Here is a 16,300-nt window from a genome sequence, read left to right on the forward strand (position 1 = left end):
ATCTGTCTGTATGAAAGATCTCATCAATTAGTTCCATAGACCTTTAATACTTCAGTGATTAGCATATACCTAGGTTTCATATTTTAGTGATTATGTGGCGTTTATGAACGCACATTTTTATGATGCGTAAGCCGGAACGCACGAGAGGTGGGAAAAAGAATATAGTCTGTGACACGGGACCTTTTTACCGCCGAAAATTTAAAAACGTAAAATAATTTATAATGTGTATAATAACTAATGCTATTTAATAACCTAGAATTGTTTATGCCGCTACATCAATAAAATTTATATTGTTTTAACTGTGATGTTAATTACATAAAACACGACTTTACGGCGAAATAAAGATGGGACTCTATATAAAATCCCTCAATTAGTTCCTAACTCTTTATACCATAGATACCATAGAACATATGAGTAAGGCAACTTACTCAAGGAAGTCGTCGTGGCCTAAAGGATTAGACGTCCGGTGCATTCGTATCGAGCGATGCACTGGTGTTGGAATCTCGCTGGCGGGTACCAATTTTTCTAATGAAATACGCACTCATCATCACGATTGACTTCCACGGTGAAAGAATAACATCGTGCAATAAAAATCAAAACCCGCAAAATTATAATTTGCGTAATTACTGGTGGTAGGACCTCTTGTGAGTCCGCACGGGTAGGTACCACCGCCCCGCCTATTTCTGCCGTGAAGCAGTAATGCGTTTCGGTTTGAAGGGTGGAGCAGCCGTTGTGACTATACTGAGACCTTAGAACTATATCTCAAGGTGTGTGGCGCATTTACGTTGTAGATGTCTATGGGCTCCAGTAACCACTTAACACCAGGTGGGCTGTGAGCTCGTAGTACACATCTAAGCAATAAAAAAAAAAAAAAAACTTTATGTCAACTTTCAAATCTGAAAATCAAAGATATTTTTTATCTTTAGGATGTAGAAACAGGATCATCACAAGGAACATGTCACATAGAGCCAAATCTTCAGCATAATTAGACAAAGCCATGACTTTTGCCCGAACAGTAAACTAATTTTGTTAGGATTTTGCTGAGACTTCAATGGAATTTTTAAAATAAACTGAACATTCGTACATTTTTGCACAGCTTGTACGTTATAGGGCTAGTCAACTACGACCAGTAAATAGGCAAGAATAAACAATACATATAAAAGCGTGTTTCTACTACAAGTATTTACAATCTTAAGTAATTCGGATCCCAAAATAGTTAACTAAAAGATACAGATTTCTGAAATAAAACATCTTTAGGAGCGGTATGGAAAAGTGGCATGATCTGGGCAATCTGCTGATTGACGGGGGCGGCGTTAGCCGCACAGCCTCGCGCCCAGTAATGCTTTGACTCTATAAATGATATTAATTTTGTAATTAAAAGCTTAAGCTTAAGTTTTTCCATTAATTTATGGGGCGACATACGTATATAATAGCTGAATATTAAAATACTCTACTGCATTTACTTGAAATTTTCAATACATTTTGTAAAGTTGAATAAAAACGCTTCCTACTATTTTTTTTAGATACGGAGTGTCATTGTAAGAACAAAAGCTAAGCTTTGGTCACAACTCACAAATTAATGTAAAGCTGAAAAGAGCCAATTGACAAGCTAGCTCGTGAGAGCTAGTAGTAATGTAACTACTAATGTAAATGTACTCTAATCAAACATAATTATTTTAATAATAGATTCATGAATAGGTATCTACAATTAGAAAAAACAAAATCCTAATATGGCATATAAAATAATGAGAATTTTAAAAATATATTTGAGTCGTCTATTATCAAAGGTGGCAATCTGTGCATTTGGACAAAAAAAATTTATTGCTATGTCAATACAGATTGATTTGAATATAATCGTCTCCTTCAAAGAATACGGTTCAAAACCTGCATTAAATAAAGGTTAATAGTTAACCTGTTATTTATCTAAGATGTCGTTCCGAAGAGTTTTGTGACTGCCAATGGAATACAAAGTCAATAATTCGTTTTTCTGATTTACCAATATTGTTCAAAAGCCAGATTGCCGGCTTTGATAATAGACGACTCATTTGAGGTAATCGACACGGATAAAATTAGTCAGTAGATCGACGGCCCAAAACTTGTTGTTTGGAACTTGTATAATTAGCAGGCTTATTTTCAAAATGTTGTTAGCAATATTCAGGCATCTGTCAAATATTTTGTGTTGCAACAGTTTCCTTTCTGTACAGTTTTTGTTTTTCAATTAGAGATATGAATGTACATTTGCGCAATGTTCCCTTTGCCTGTCAAACGGACGAACTAAATTAATGAAACATAAAAATAAATAAACGCGTTTTTTAATCTAACATAGTGAAATAAATTAAATTCAATATCGATCTGAAAATAATAGCGTAATAAAAATACCGTATCTTAAAACTATACAAAAGTAGTAGGTATTTAGTTAACATTTTGACATATTCCTTCTCGCCGGATTGGTGCTTTGACCACTGAAGTACTATGGCCATCTAATATATTAAGTGTATAATCTATGACTATGGCTTTGACACTTAGCGGTATTCAATTTTGATAGACTGTTTATCATAGACAACCGTCCGAACTCCGAATCCGAACTCTCCTAGAGTTTTCGAAACCGAAAAGATCGGTGAATAGCTTGAAAAATTCGGTGTGTATTGCGATGTCGGATATCGGCAGCGGTGACGAGGGAATAAATAGTCAGAGTACGTATCAATTTGAAAAATCCCGGCGTTCGGAACACCGGTTGTGATGAGAAAGAATCATTCGTTAACCGTCGCGACCAATGTTCCCTCTTGTTAGGAACGTTCAAAAGTAAATACTTTATTGTTCCCGTTTCAAAATGGCGAATTCGATCCTGGAGAATCTTTGTTCGCGAAGCGGGACCCGCGCGTGTCGTTCGTGAGACGCGCGACCCGCCCGGGACCAGCCGCGGCTGACAGCCGGCGGAGGTTGACGACCTATCGATTTTTTTGTCTGCGACCTCTCGTCGGCGGGCGGACCGCTCTCGGCAGCCGACACGCTCGCAGCCGCAGCACCGGCCGCCGCCGCCTGTCAGCTGAGCGCCGTGCGGGGTCACTGGCCGCGTCTCCGGGATCCACCACCCGAATGTCACTTGTCATTTTGTAATCTCATTACAATCTGATTGCCTCTGATGTGATCAGTCTAGTGATGTGATTACCAGTGTACAGTGTACAAGTGCAACATTGTCCTTTGTTCTCAGTATCCAGGACATAGTTATGCCAGAGATGCTTTACATCATAGTGCAGTGAATGTGAGTCTTGTGTAGTGTTATTTTATATACAGTCTTGAACCAAGAACAAAGAAAAGTGTGTGTTGTGTTACTACTATGCTTGGAAACAAAGGAGTTGTGGGAGAATCTGGTTTGATGAAGATAACCTTTGATTAGTTTGAGCCATCAAGAATATATCTTGAAGATAGAAATTGCAGTAATGGAGCCAGATATGGGTAATTTTGTAGTTGGCAAGTAAAATCTGTAATGCAATAGCTTTTTATTATTTATTTGTCATTATTGCACTGATTCTATGGTTCTCCTTAGATTCACTATTTGTATTAATTTTTTCTTTATTTGTAGAAAAATCAATGCGTTTCAATGATTTTAGATGGTATGATGAAGGCGTTATATGAATTTTATGAAGAAAATTTCTTAATTTTTTTGGAAGCTTAATCAATGCCATTCGATGTTCAGAATATTATTTAAAACAATAAGAAGATTCATTCATTAGTTTCATCAACAGACTAGAAATAAATGACTAGGTGCACAAAAAAAGAAATGAATTTAGATATATTAATAAAAAAAAAAACGAATGCATATGAATTTAAAATATATTCAGAGTTGTATGAAACTGCATTATTATAATAAATGACAATTGTCAGTTCACACATTAATATACAATTAATTATCATATAATAAGTATGCTAGTGCCTCACATTAATATTCACAATTCTATTCTGCCATTTTACCACTCATTGGTCTAAAATCAATATCCAATGAATATTTAAAATAACCAGTATATGAAAAAAAAATAGCTGTTCTTAATAATGATTAACAAAACTAATAAATGTGTAATTTATTTCAGTTTGAAGAAAATGTATTGTTTTAAATCTAAGCTATCCAAATATTCATAGCATGTATTTAGTAAATCATAAATATTCATATGGCAATAAAAATGTATAAAATCGTTTTCATCATATTCCTGAATTCCTTGAGAAATTTTGAGAGAATTTTAAACTAACCTCAGCTTAAAAAGGAATTACATATTTAATTTATTGCAATGTTCATTTAAATTTATATTGATCATAAATAACCAAGTTTATGAATTAAACTCAGACTTTAGATACTTGTTTACAATACTGTTTAATCTTCTATCATAGTTTGTATTTGTAGTCTGATATGATTTTTATATTGTTTTATAATTTTTGCAAAAATATTATTATTTGATGATTATTATTATTATTATTTTTAGACACACCCGTTTACAATGTTTTCCCTCATCCTCCTTGTTGAATTATTTTGCACCATTACAAACAACATATGTACATATCAAACAAATTTGTTTGATTATTTAGCATCATAATTATCATTTGTAAAAAAGATAAGTAATCAACAGCATGGACAAAAATTTATTAGCTGGTTATAAGAGGAGAATGCTGGAGAATACTTAGCTTCTTGTAATTTGCATTCTAATTTTAAACCATATTTGCATAGCCAAGAATCAATCTACTGTGAGTCCTGAAAATATTTGAGGTGTTTACATGTATCATTAATCAATTATGTTACTTAAAATGTAGGTTAAAAAATAATTGAACTTCAGACTAAACTGGCCGTCATACAAGGACATCTAGACTAGACTAGAATGAATCAACAGTCGTATGATTCTAAAATGTAAATATGTGTTTTTATTATTTATGCACCAAGTTTTATTCATATTGTGCTGAGGCTTACAGTTCCCTTTAGCATTTGCACGAATGAGTTTTATTATTGCACTACATGGTTGGACAACTGGGACAGCACCCGACCCACATGATAAGTTGTTAGTGGAACCTGTGGACATAGCATTGTGAATACTATCATCCACTATGAGACATGACGCTGAAATCTCAATTGTATCGCAAAATGGTTGACCCACCCTTTAAGCTTAATGAATGAGTGCTTCTCCGCAGCAATGGGTAGATAAGTCCCTGTCTGCTGTAACTATAGCAGAAGCACACAACTACCAAGAAATAAAAGTTTTCCCAACAAGTATTTATGAACACTAATGAAAACAATTTGTATTATGGTTCTACTAATGATGGAAAGGAAAAATTAAATCACCAAAAAAACCTTCTAAGTTTTTTTTATCAAATTTGAATATTTTGATGTATAAACCACTTAAAACTGGCCAAAGAGTATGCACGATATGTGGAATAGAAATAGTTTTAGGAGATTAATTAGCTTTATGGAATGCTAGTTGATTCAGTACAGGAACAGCCGTTGACCACTTGTATGCTTCACCTATCCAAAATGATAGTAATCCACTTGTAGAGCATCTCGGGGATTCTATAAGGTGGAGACATCGACATATGATCTCTGTTTATAACCATTTAGGTTGAGCTGGACCCCTGCCTATACAATATTGATGCTTACAAGGTAGAGGAGAGCAAGAACCTCGCTCTTGCAATATGAGGTCCAGCCCATTGAATCATTCAGTAGATTACATAAGAGTGTATGTGATGAAATTGGTACCATTGTTCACTAATTATCTAAAAATCGTCATAGAAAGTAATAAAGTTATGGGAAGAGTCATGTACTTCTTAACTGGTTCGACTTGAGGATAAGTAACCATATATGATATTTGGAGTAATAATTAAAACGGCTTAAGAATGAGGAAATACATAAGACAAACTCTTATGCTTATTATTACAAGAAATGCTGCCATTCTTCTGCTCCAGTTTGGGGTTCTTAATGAAGAAACTTGTAGCTGGTTAATCATCAAAAAGAGAGCAGAACATACTGATCTGCGACTTGGCCTCGAAAGACTTACTAGTCAACCATACTACTATTTCACTGGTTTACAACTAGGGAAGTAGTGTACTTGTTCACTACTGGTAATGCAGTTCATTGGTTTACCATTACTAACCCTTCAAAAAGGGTGTCAGCATTTAAGGGCTTTATTTGGTTACAGGATATTATTATTTTATCGTGGAAGTCTTAAAAACTGAATGGACTAAATTGGAAACAAGATGATCTAGTTTTCAAAATTAAATGATATATTCATTTGATTCCAGTACATTGGGTACTTTACGTATTAGGCCGTAAACGCTTCTTCCATTCAGTATATATTAATATCCGAACCGAAAATGTAAGATGGTTTAATCCAGTTTTGAAGTTTTGAATCCCAATTCGATATTTAGAAATCGTTTCAGATTAGATGATTGCCTCTCTGCTAATGCTGCATATTTCGATCTGTGACTTTGATTCCCTTGAACCTGACTGTCAAATGAGTATTTATACATTTTCACAATACATCATATACGTTTAGCTGCCATGGCTACTAAAACAAAACGTTATCGAATACTCAGATAATTAAAAATCGTTATTTAAGAATTCGCTACAAATAAATTTAGGCCCATTCGAGTCTAATATAGAAGCCCTAATTAGATAAGAGTAACGATAATTGTCGATATGCGTTGACTACTCGTGGTTCCTATACGATATTCAATTGTCACTACTGTGATAATTCGTTGTTGATTAAATTAGTCGCCCTAAATTTGTTTTTATATATAAATTCCTTGGAGACGTTCTGTCGTAAACAGTTCTGAGAAATAAAACGAGTAAAACGCTAATATAATTTAGACTATTTAGATGGGCAGGCTATTGGCGAATGGCACTGTGTCGCAAAGCAAATGTTTCATCACCGAAACATGATTGTCTCATTCACTACGGTCTGAGTTGCCTTCCCTTTTTTTTTTTTTGCAAAAACCTGCGGTTTCACTTTTTTGTCTGTCTGGTTTGCGTCTACACAATATCGTCTGCGGCCAACGACCTGCCTTGAACCACTTATATAACCACATTAAGGCTCAGAATTGCGGTGCGTTCGAATCTGTACACGAAAGAGATAAACATGTTTGTCTCATTTTCTCATGGCTAGTAACGTTAGCCTCCTCTTACACAAAATTGTAATTGTACTCGAAAATTTGCGATATGTATTACAGAACATGGATGCGTCACGAAAGCCAAAATTAGGACACAACTTAATTGCACACACACAGTGTTAAACCAGCAATTACAATTCGAAGTTTCAACATAATGGTTACGTTTCATTAAACACTAATGAGAACAATAAGGCCAACATCGGGTAATATTTCAGTTAAATGAGCTCTTTTCAATTTACCTTGCCGTATCTACGCTGCATATTTCGTGAGAGGTTGTATACGCAATTTTTACAAAAAAAAACGGAACCGTGTGACGCGACAGCAAAAGCTTTCCATCTCTTTCTCGGTTCCAAGGCCTTAAATAGTCTCGCGAATAATGGCAATGTTCCTTATTGGCTGGTCTATAAACACCCTAGAGCGGGCCTCGCGATGGTTGTGCTGACTTTTTAGTTGTTCTTTGTCTCAGCTGTGACCTCAAATGCGAAAATCGCTGTTAGTGTTTCGCAAAAATTGGCACAAATGTACACGATTGGCGATTTATTTGTTTTTAGTGACTCATTCACTGTCAGTTTGAAGGTCTTTAGAACGAATATGGGGCAACGATTCTGTTGTAATATAATACTAGAGGTCCCGCAGTAGTCGAAATTCGACTATAATTAATTGGAATTGTATAATAAGTTTGTACACTATTATGATTGTATTTTCTACTTCCTATAATCACAAATTTCGCCAAGGCTACAACTATAAAAAAATATTAACAAAGACAAACAATATTTATTCTATTCTCAATTTGACCACAGACGTCAAGAACAAAAGTTTGACAGTAAATAGTATGCATGCGTGTGTGCGTCAAATACATGGTATGTAGTGTGGGTAATGTTTTCTTTATTGATTTAATGTATCTTTTATGCATTATTTTAAAAAAATATTAGCATTGTGCACTTCTTCTCTATATTCTCTATAAGTGTGGAAAATTTCATACTCCTCCGTCCGCGCAATTTTCGTAAAAAGGGATACAAAGTTTTTGCTTCACGTATTAATATATAGATTGTTGTATTAAGTATACAAATATAATGATTGTTGAGACCGCTCGCTATTACTAAATCTGCATATATCTGCCGCGAGACTCATGCGTTCCTGTTTGAAAGATAAAATGGCAGTTATAGGATATAACTTCAGTGGAGTTCGACCTAATGCCTCAAGATGAGAGGCGGTGTTCAAGTTGTGATATCCAATGTTCCAGTAATATTTACAGCGAAGTCTGTAAACGCGTTCACCCCTTTACGTAATAAGAGTATAAATATTATGTATTCAAATATCATAGATTAACTGAATAGTGTGAAATGATAAAAAAAAATACGTTTCATATAATTCAGACTACATACAAAAATGACTGATGCTTTCAGTCGGATTATAGTTGAAATTATGTAGTAAATTTTGACATATTTCAATAAATTTCTTTAAATCGACGAGTTGAAGCAGTTGTAGATAATTGGTTATCGTCACTTGGAGACAACAATATTGATGTGGTAGATCCGCCGCCGCAAGATGGCCGCTATAATTCGGTTATATATTACCATGGTAATAAAGATATACTTTATACAGTATCCATTAAACAGTATCCATTAAACACAGTGAGTCTCCAATGGTCAAAACTCATAAACACAAGCCCCCGTGGTATGTCCAGTCTGACAACTCCCTAGCGAAGTTTAACAAATTTGAATGTAATACCAACTTAGCCGCGCTGCTGAAATTGATGTCTATGGATATTGGTGACTATTTTCCATGAGAAGGTAGACCACTAAATAACCTATTTATAGACATATTTTAAATTTAAATACAGAACGCTGTTCTGTCACACAGCGGCGGAGGGCAATAAACTATAAACCCACCTATTTATTATAAAGTACTATTACTCCCAGAACTGTGTGGTTAGTGCGAGTTTTTTAACGTTCTCGATAGCGTAAAAGTTGCTCAAATTTGTATGGACTGGGATCGTTTGCGTACGTTTGCCGCTAGGGGCGCTGTTTCGAACTGCATACAAAATTGGGTTAACTTTTACGCTATGGAAAACGTTAAGAAACTCGCACTAAGCACACTTGACTTGACAGTGATGAAAACGCACGTATTCCATGTTCCAATCGAATGTTTTTATTGACTTAATGTAATTATTTTTTTTGTCTTTGCTTTAACGGGCTAATGAATTGACCACTCTGTTAGTAAACGGTAAACTTGTACAAAAACAGCAAAACGTAGACGCCGTTCCCCAAATAGATTGAGGAATTTAGAAATTGGAAAAAAAAATCGATTTTCTTACCCTGGTATACACAAATGAATATGCTATTTCGAAAAGGGCACATCTCTGAAAATGTAAAATGTTCAGGAAATTTAAAAAACTGATTTATTTTTTAAAGCAGTGTAAAATTTAAAATATTATCTTTTGAGATATATTTTAATGTTAATTAGCAATTGAAAATTACGGGAATTATTATTATAAAATGGGTGTAGGTAAGCCTCAAAACTCGCATGTATATGAAAAACGTATTTGACAAAATATGCGACATGTGCCCTTTTCGAAATTGCATATTCAAATATTGGCAGTGGATGGTAGTGACCAAGTCTGCGTACTGGTACTCAATACGTTTTATATCCTATACGTAACAATTTATACTTCACAGAATCTGTTACCAGTTTATTTCGTTGAGACGTTTTCGTCAATTTTATCTAGTAATTCGTTTCATATCTCCAATTTTGAAGCACTAATGTGACCTTAAATAACCTTAAGTGCCTGTCATTTTTATCATCTCAGGTCTAAGAGTATGAAAGAAGTCGTAAAATGTCGTCGTCTTCTCTGCTTTTTAAGCATAAAATCAACAGGATTATAGTATTTAAATTAAACTGGAGGATGCTTAGTAAAAATGAGGCATTAATTCCAGAAATTTATTAATCCTACAGTGTCATAAATCATCTACATAACCAAGTATTGATCAATTTTTATTTCACGAACGGTGAATTCAAAAACTTTGAAATTAACTAGTGGATAATTATTTCTTAATTTGTCAAAAGGAAAAATAATGATTAACTTGAATTTAATAAAGATGTATCTGTATAATACGTCACACGATTGTTTTACTTGGTCTATGTTTTTAGGTCGGGTGAGAATCCGGCGAATTTCTCCTGTAAAAAAATGCTTTAGTTGTGCTAGTTCCATGTCTAAATATAATTTTCTTAGTTCTGTGGACAGAATGGATTAAACTTTAGATTTTCATCCCATGATATGTTTCGCTGCAATAATGAAGCGTTCATTATGACCATGTTCATTATGAGTTTCGTTAAGTTTTTTTTTTACTTTCAGTATGAATCGAACGATTGAATTGAAATTGTTATTTGATGGCTCGTCCTTGCAATTTGGCCCATATTAAGTAATGATTAATTAACTTTACTTATTAATTATTTCATGGTAACGACTGTTGGTAGAAGCTTAATTAGCGCTACTCGAAGTGATAAACATTCTTAGGAACGAAATAAATGTCATTTATAAAACTTTATCCACACGAATACATCGCAGAACTGATATCAGACTACCAAATGATAAAACGGATTATGTTAAAGAACGCGCTCTTTTTATTTTATATACAGCGATCAACGCAATTTAGACGTTATATATTTATGATCGTGTCGATTTTAGATGAACGCAAATTGTGCTAACTGTTCTCGTCTCTGACCGCTATCGAGGCTCATTACGAATTTAAATCGAAGTAAGAGATTTATTAAGGATTTATGAATTCATACGTAACAAAACAACTAGCAAAAGGGTTATCAAAAAGCGACGAGAACAGCGATTACTAAGTCATTTTTAAGACTTTGAATAATGTTATTTTGCAAGGCACGCTTGTTTTCGGTAAGTGAGTTTAAAAAATTTATAATAAATGCTGTCTTAGAATTCAGATTTTTAAGTGGACGAATAAATAGTTGCATTCCTATTTTATTTGATATAACCCAAGTTAGTTGCTTAAAAGACAACGTTCGTCAAAGTAACAAGGAATATTTAGGAATAACAAGGAATATCTATCTATTTATATAAAAATGAATTGCTGTTCGTTAGTCTCGCTAAAACTCGACGGCTGGACCTATTTGGCTAATTTTGATCTTGAACTATTTGTGGAAGTCCAGAGAAGGTTTAAAAGGTAGATAAATATGAAAATGCTCGGAATTAAATAAAAATTACGATTTTGTTTTTCCTTTGCTATGTCCCCCGTCGGACGGATTCCTTTTGTTTGTTTTAAGTTTATATTATACAAAAGTTTAGGTCTTTTATTTATCGATTGAGGCACTACGAAGTGTGCCGGGTCAGCTAGTTTTAAATAAAATATGCTACCTATACATTTATAGGAAACGTTTTCACAGAATTACCAAAATTGATTACTAATGATCGAGGGGCAAAATTCGAGTTCGCACATCCAGATACCTGGGAGTGATTTTCCTATGCCTGGCGCCAAGCAGTCATGCATTCCGGCTTATAGAGTGGGACCGCCGTTGTGCTATACAATGGAACTGATACTATCTAGTATTTTTTTTCCTTGAGAGGCTATTTCAGCTTCGCCCTAAGATGTAGGTGAGCTCACGGGGCTCAAACCGGAATGTTGCTAACACTGGCCCTAGCAAGAGCAGTGCTTCGCAGAAGCTACCTCCGGATCGGAAACGCGACCCACTAAGAAAATCCGGCGAGAAACTCAGTGGGCTGTGTCTATGGGTTAATTCATTCGTCGAGCCCTTCGTCGCAAGTGACGGGTTCGACGAGGACGGTGACTGGTGCTTGTGGTACCTGAAAGCACCGTTAGTGTATCGGGAGGATCCGTAATGACGTGTTTTGGGCGACGTCGATGGTGTTTCAAGATGGGTATTCACACTATGTCGTCTTCGGGCTTCGGCAGCCACTCAGTTCTATACGGGCCTGTCTAGAATAATAAAGAAAATAGTTTCATGCCGCCGAATTAAATAAAAACGATCATCCTCGAGGTCTACTCAACGAATTAATTACGTTGCTAAATTATGCAAAATTTTAAGTATTAGACCTCATTTCGAAACACTTGTTCACACAAGGTAAACTATGTTAAATATTGAGATAATTTTGCTGTTACCATTCTGTCATATGATTTTAGCGGTAGGTAGCCATAATATTTCAATTAAAACTTCGATATAAAAGCCTAAAGTTGTATTAGCACATTAACGGCAATAATTTAAGAAGATTTTAATAATCTAAACAAGACCAAAACAGAGTTTGGTAAATCGGTAATTTCTAAACATGTTTTTATAAACGGTTAATAGCACATACAAATAAATGCGTAATTTAAAGAATTATATTATTTAGTAGCAAGTTTACGTTCAATTTTTACTTCGTAATGTGTAGTGCTGTTTTGTCAATTTCTGCCCCGAAGGAGACATATATTGAGACTTCGACCTCATATATTAAAGTGTGTGGTCCACGTACGAACCGAATCATCAACAGGTAGATAGGCCAGTCAATATAGAATGATATATAGAAAGTTAATATTTAACATAAATAAATCATCTATGTATAAGTAATTTTCTCTGTATGCACCATTGGACACAGGATTCTTTCAGTCTACTGAAAATGTGTAGAAATAACATTGTGATAGTTAGTTTAGTTAAAAAATATATTATATTTTTGAGTTGTAGTGTAACTAAAGGCATTTGTTTTCATAGACGTATTAAAGCTTGATTTGATAATAAGCCCTACACAACTCAAATCATATGCTACTAAGAAATAGTGATAGCAAGTTTCTATAGTGTTGGTGCACTGTCTTAACTTGAAAAGGGCTCTTGCAGAGTACACATTTATAATGCAACATTGAACGAAAAATTTGCAATCTTTCGCAATACGACCTATTCATAAACCATAACCACTTAGTTAAAATATTAAGCTTAAAAAATCGATGTCGTTTTTAAGGTCATCGTCCTATCAATCGTTGGCGTTTTTCCAGAATTCCTCAGTTGAAAGATCACTCGATCAGCACAGTTTAGATTTTATTTGTTACGCATTTTTTTGGATAATGTTTATGTTACAGAAGTCTACTCGGGTATCTAGCGAAAGCGACTATTAAAATTGAACTCGCTGAAAACGTATGCTGAATGTAAAAATTACTACATAGCATAAAACAAAGTCGCTTTCTCTGTCCCTATATCCCTATGTATGCTTAAATCTTTAAAACTACGCAGTGGATTTTGATGCGGTTTTTTTTTTAAGAGAGATTGAATAGGAAGGTTTATATGTATAATAACATCCATTAAATAGTGGAGAAATCAATAATAAATTAGTTTCCGAGGGCGGGTCGCTAGTATTCTTATAAATAGTAGCGTTGCACTCAAAATCGAAAAAGCGCGGAGTAAACATGGTGCATTAATGCGCATGACAGTTGACACTTTGATCGCAGCGGTACACTTGGTAATCAGTGCGCGTGCAGCACTCATTCGGCAAGCTGTTGGGTAATCCAGGTGTGCATTCCGTATCGCTTTGGGCATCCATTTGTGAATTTATTAACTGTTTTTTGTTGTTGTTGTTATTGTTGTGAATCAGTTTGGTTTTAAATGGAATGTGAGTGACCGCGGGATTCTAAGGCGCAACTGCAGTCTGGCACCTAAAACGATCAATATTGAAATCAGTGAACGTAGTTGTTTCATTATTATTGTGTAGTTTTTGCAACTCTTTTCGGTTTATTCACGACTTTTCTTAAGGTGAAAGGTACAGTGCATTCCATATTAAATCCTTGATATTGGAAAGTGGAGTAGGACGCTTGGATATTTTTAGGATCAACTGAAATTCAATTTGATGTAATAACATTTCTTGGGTAGCCTTGGAGGCATTATCAAGTCGTTCCGATTATACTAGGCAATGATAGTCCCTAGTCATGCTAACGAATAGGCGTTCACGTTGAGATATTAACCGTAACTTTAACTATGATGACGATTCGATAAAATAGATAATGTTCATGTGATGGATGTGATGATGCAAAATGTGTCAATAAGTTTCGCTTTCAATGTGACGTCACTAATAGTTTGCAATTTGTAATTAAAGAAATGTTTGGTGAGTACAAAAAGAAAAACACTCAAATATTTTATTTGTAAAATTTACTTCAAAGTTACTTACTATTAACATTAACCCAGAACATAACGACAATGCTCTTTTGCAAAAGACTAAAGATGATTTTTTTAAATGTTGGTCTTTGGCTGTAAAAGTTTTGAAAGGTATGAAGTATAATATTTTTAAGTAAAAGCAACTTGAGCCTTATTGCCTTTAAGTTGCGTATTCCTTTGAATGTGCCATTAATCGTTTATGATTCGGAAAACGTGTTTAGAAATTACCGAATTACAGAACTATGTTTTGTTTTTGTCTTCATTAATAAAATCTTGTTAAATCGTTGTTGCCGTTAATGTGCCAAATCCATTCTTTAACTATTTCAGTACCGGATTTAATGGCTTAACGTACCGTTGTACGTTTTAATGAAATGCATACATTGCATGCAGGATGCGGGTAGAAACTCGTAGCGGCTAGGCGTTGTATGCAATAGCTGAACGTACGTATTTAGGTCACCCAGATATCTAGGAGCCTGAGACCTGGGACGGGTGGTGTTATAGATTTTTTATTACATGCGCTTCAACACTGTTTACGGGTTTTATAAACCACGCATTTATATATAAATAAATAGGCAAATTCTGTTTAAGTTTCTTTTAGTCGTTTCTTTCTCAAGCAATGTTTTTTCTTTGTAGCCATTTAACTTTAGCTCTAACAATAAAATCTCTGAGGGTTTATTTTGCAATCGTCAAAAGAAAACTGAATCGCGTCTGGTTTTGGTCGCGAATTTTGATCATTAGGCGAAAACTAATTTTAATAAATGTACATAACAAACAAAGATGGGAAGGATCGTTTTTTGGGTGAATAAATTGTCCGAGGAAATTCTATGGGTTGTATCTAGTAACCTTTTTTTTTAGATTTGAGTATTTCAGATTTTTTTCAGTTTTTTTCGTTCACAAAACTAAAAACTAAGCCTAATTGATTTTTTGATATAAAAATGTACACTTACTCATGCAGGCTTAACCTTGTATGTGTGTGTATGCGTCATTGAAAATTTACTTCGTATTTAGGTCACCTAGATATCTAGCAGGAACCTGAACCTGGGGTGGGGCGCTGGGTTGGGGGGGGGGGGTGAAATAGATTTTGCATTACACTCCCTCGTGATTCCAAGCACGGTGCATTTGCGATGTTGTTCCTTTAAATAATATATAATATTTAACTATGTTAAACGAAGTAAAAATGATGGTTTAACGTAGTCTCGCTTTATAGTGATAACATATTTGCTGTAAAATACGTAAGCTGTAGTTAAAATATTCTAATAAGTAAACTACTGGTGGTAGGACCTCTTGTGAGTCCGCACGGGTAGGTACCACCACCTCGCCTATTTCTGCCGTGAAGCAATAATGCGTTTCGGTTTGAAAGGCGGGGCAGCCGTTGTGACTATACTGAGACCTTAGAACTCATATCTGGATGGCGGCATTTACGTCTATGGGCTCCGGTAACGACTTTACACCAGGTGGGTTGTGATCTCGTCCACACACCTATGCAATAGAAAAATAAAAAACAACTACGAGAAGCCGTGATAAAAATAATGGCCTTGTAATTACGCGAATAGTACGGTAGATTACATTAAATTATTCTGAACTGTATATGAATAGTAGCGTTCAGAAAAGTCTGAGCATTGGAATAGGTTACGTGTCACATTGGGTGGGTATATATAGCTAATATTTTGTTCTAAAAAATGAAAACTCATTGACACGAAAAAGATACAAAAAAATGGACGATTCTTTCTCTAGTATTTCGGGTGCCGGAAGACACGTACGGGATATTAAAAAGTACACCCATATTCCGAATATCTTAACAAAGATTATTTATTAGTCCGATGACTGGATACACACAGACCGAATGGCACGGTAGTCAATTACTCAATTATTAATTTTGTCCGCTTTCCTTGACTTTCGGTGGGTTTACCTAAACAAAAAAAAATCTGTTGCCGTCTTTTTAATAACAATAATAAATCTTGATATATCATGAAATTCTAATTTTATGTCATGATTAATATTT

The 16,300-nt window shown here is 34.8% G+C and overlaps 1 protein-coding gene across 11 annotated transcripts in view; it reads left to right on the top strand.

Annotated features, from left to right (window-relative positions):
- Nucleotides 1-2,520: 2,520 nt before the first annotated feature.
- Nucleotides 2,521-16,300, top strand: part of Pur-alpha (Purine-rich binding protein-alpha) — a 40,589-nt gene continuing 26,809 nt past the window's right edge. For 2 of the 11 annotated variants that reach the window (XM_089739897.1, XM_089739901.1), the window contains exons 1-2: nt 2,534-2,693; nt 3,212-3,456. In XM_089739897.1, the coding sequence (XP_089596023.1) occupies nt 3,441-3,456 (16 nt within the window). In that variant the 5' untranslated portion in view covers nt 2,534-2,693; nt 3,212-3,440. Of the gene's footprint in view, nt 3,457-13,478; nt 13,660-13,688; nt 13,907-13,932; nt 14,249-16,300 lie in introns of those variants that run through there. The other 9 variants (XM_089739899.1, XM_028182015.2, XM_028182014.2 and 6 more) reach the window with 9 other exon arrangements.

This window comes from Bombyx mandarina, chromosome A1, assembly GCF_030267445.1.
Source record: "Bombyx mandarina strain Sakado chromosome A1, ASM3026744v2".
Classification (NCBI taxonomy): domain Eukaryota; kingdom Metazoa; phylum Arthropoda; class Insecta; order Lepidoptera; family Bombycidae; genus Bombyx; species Bombyx mandarina.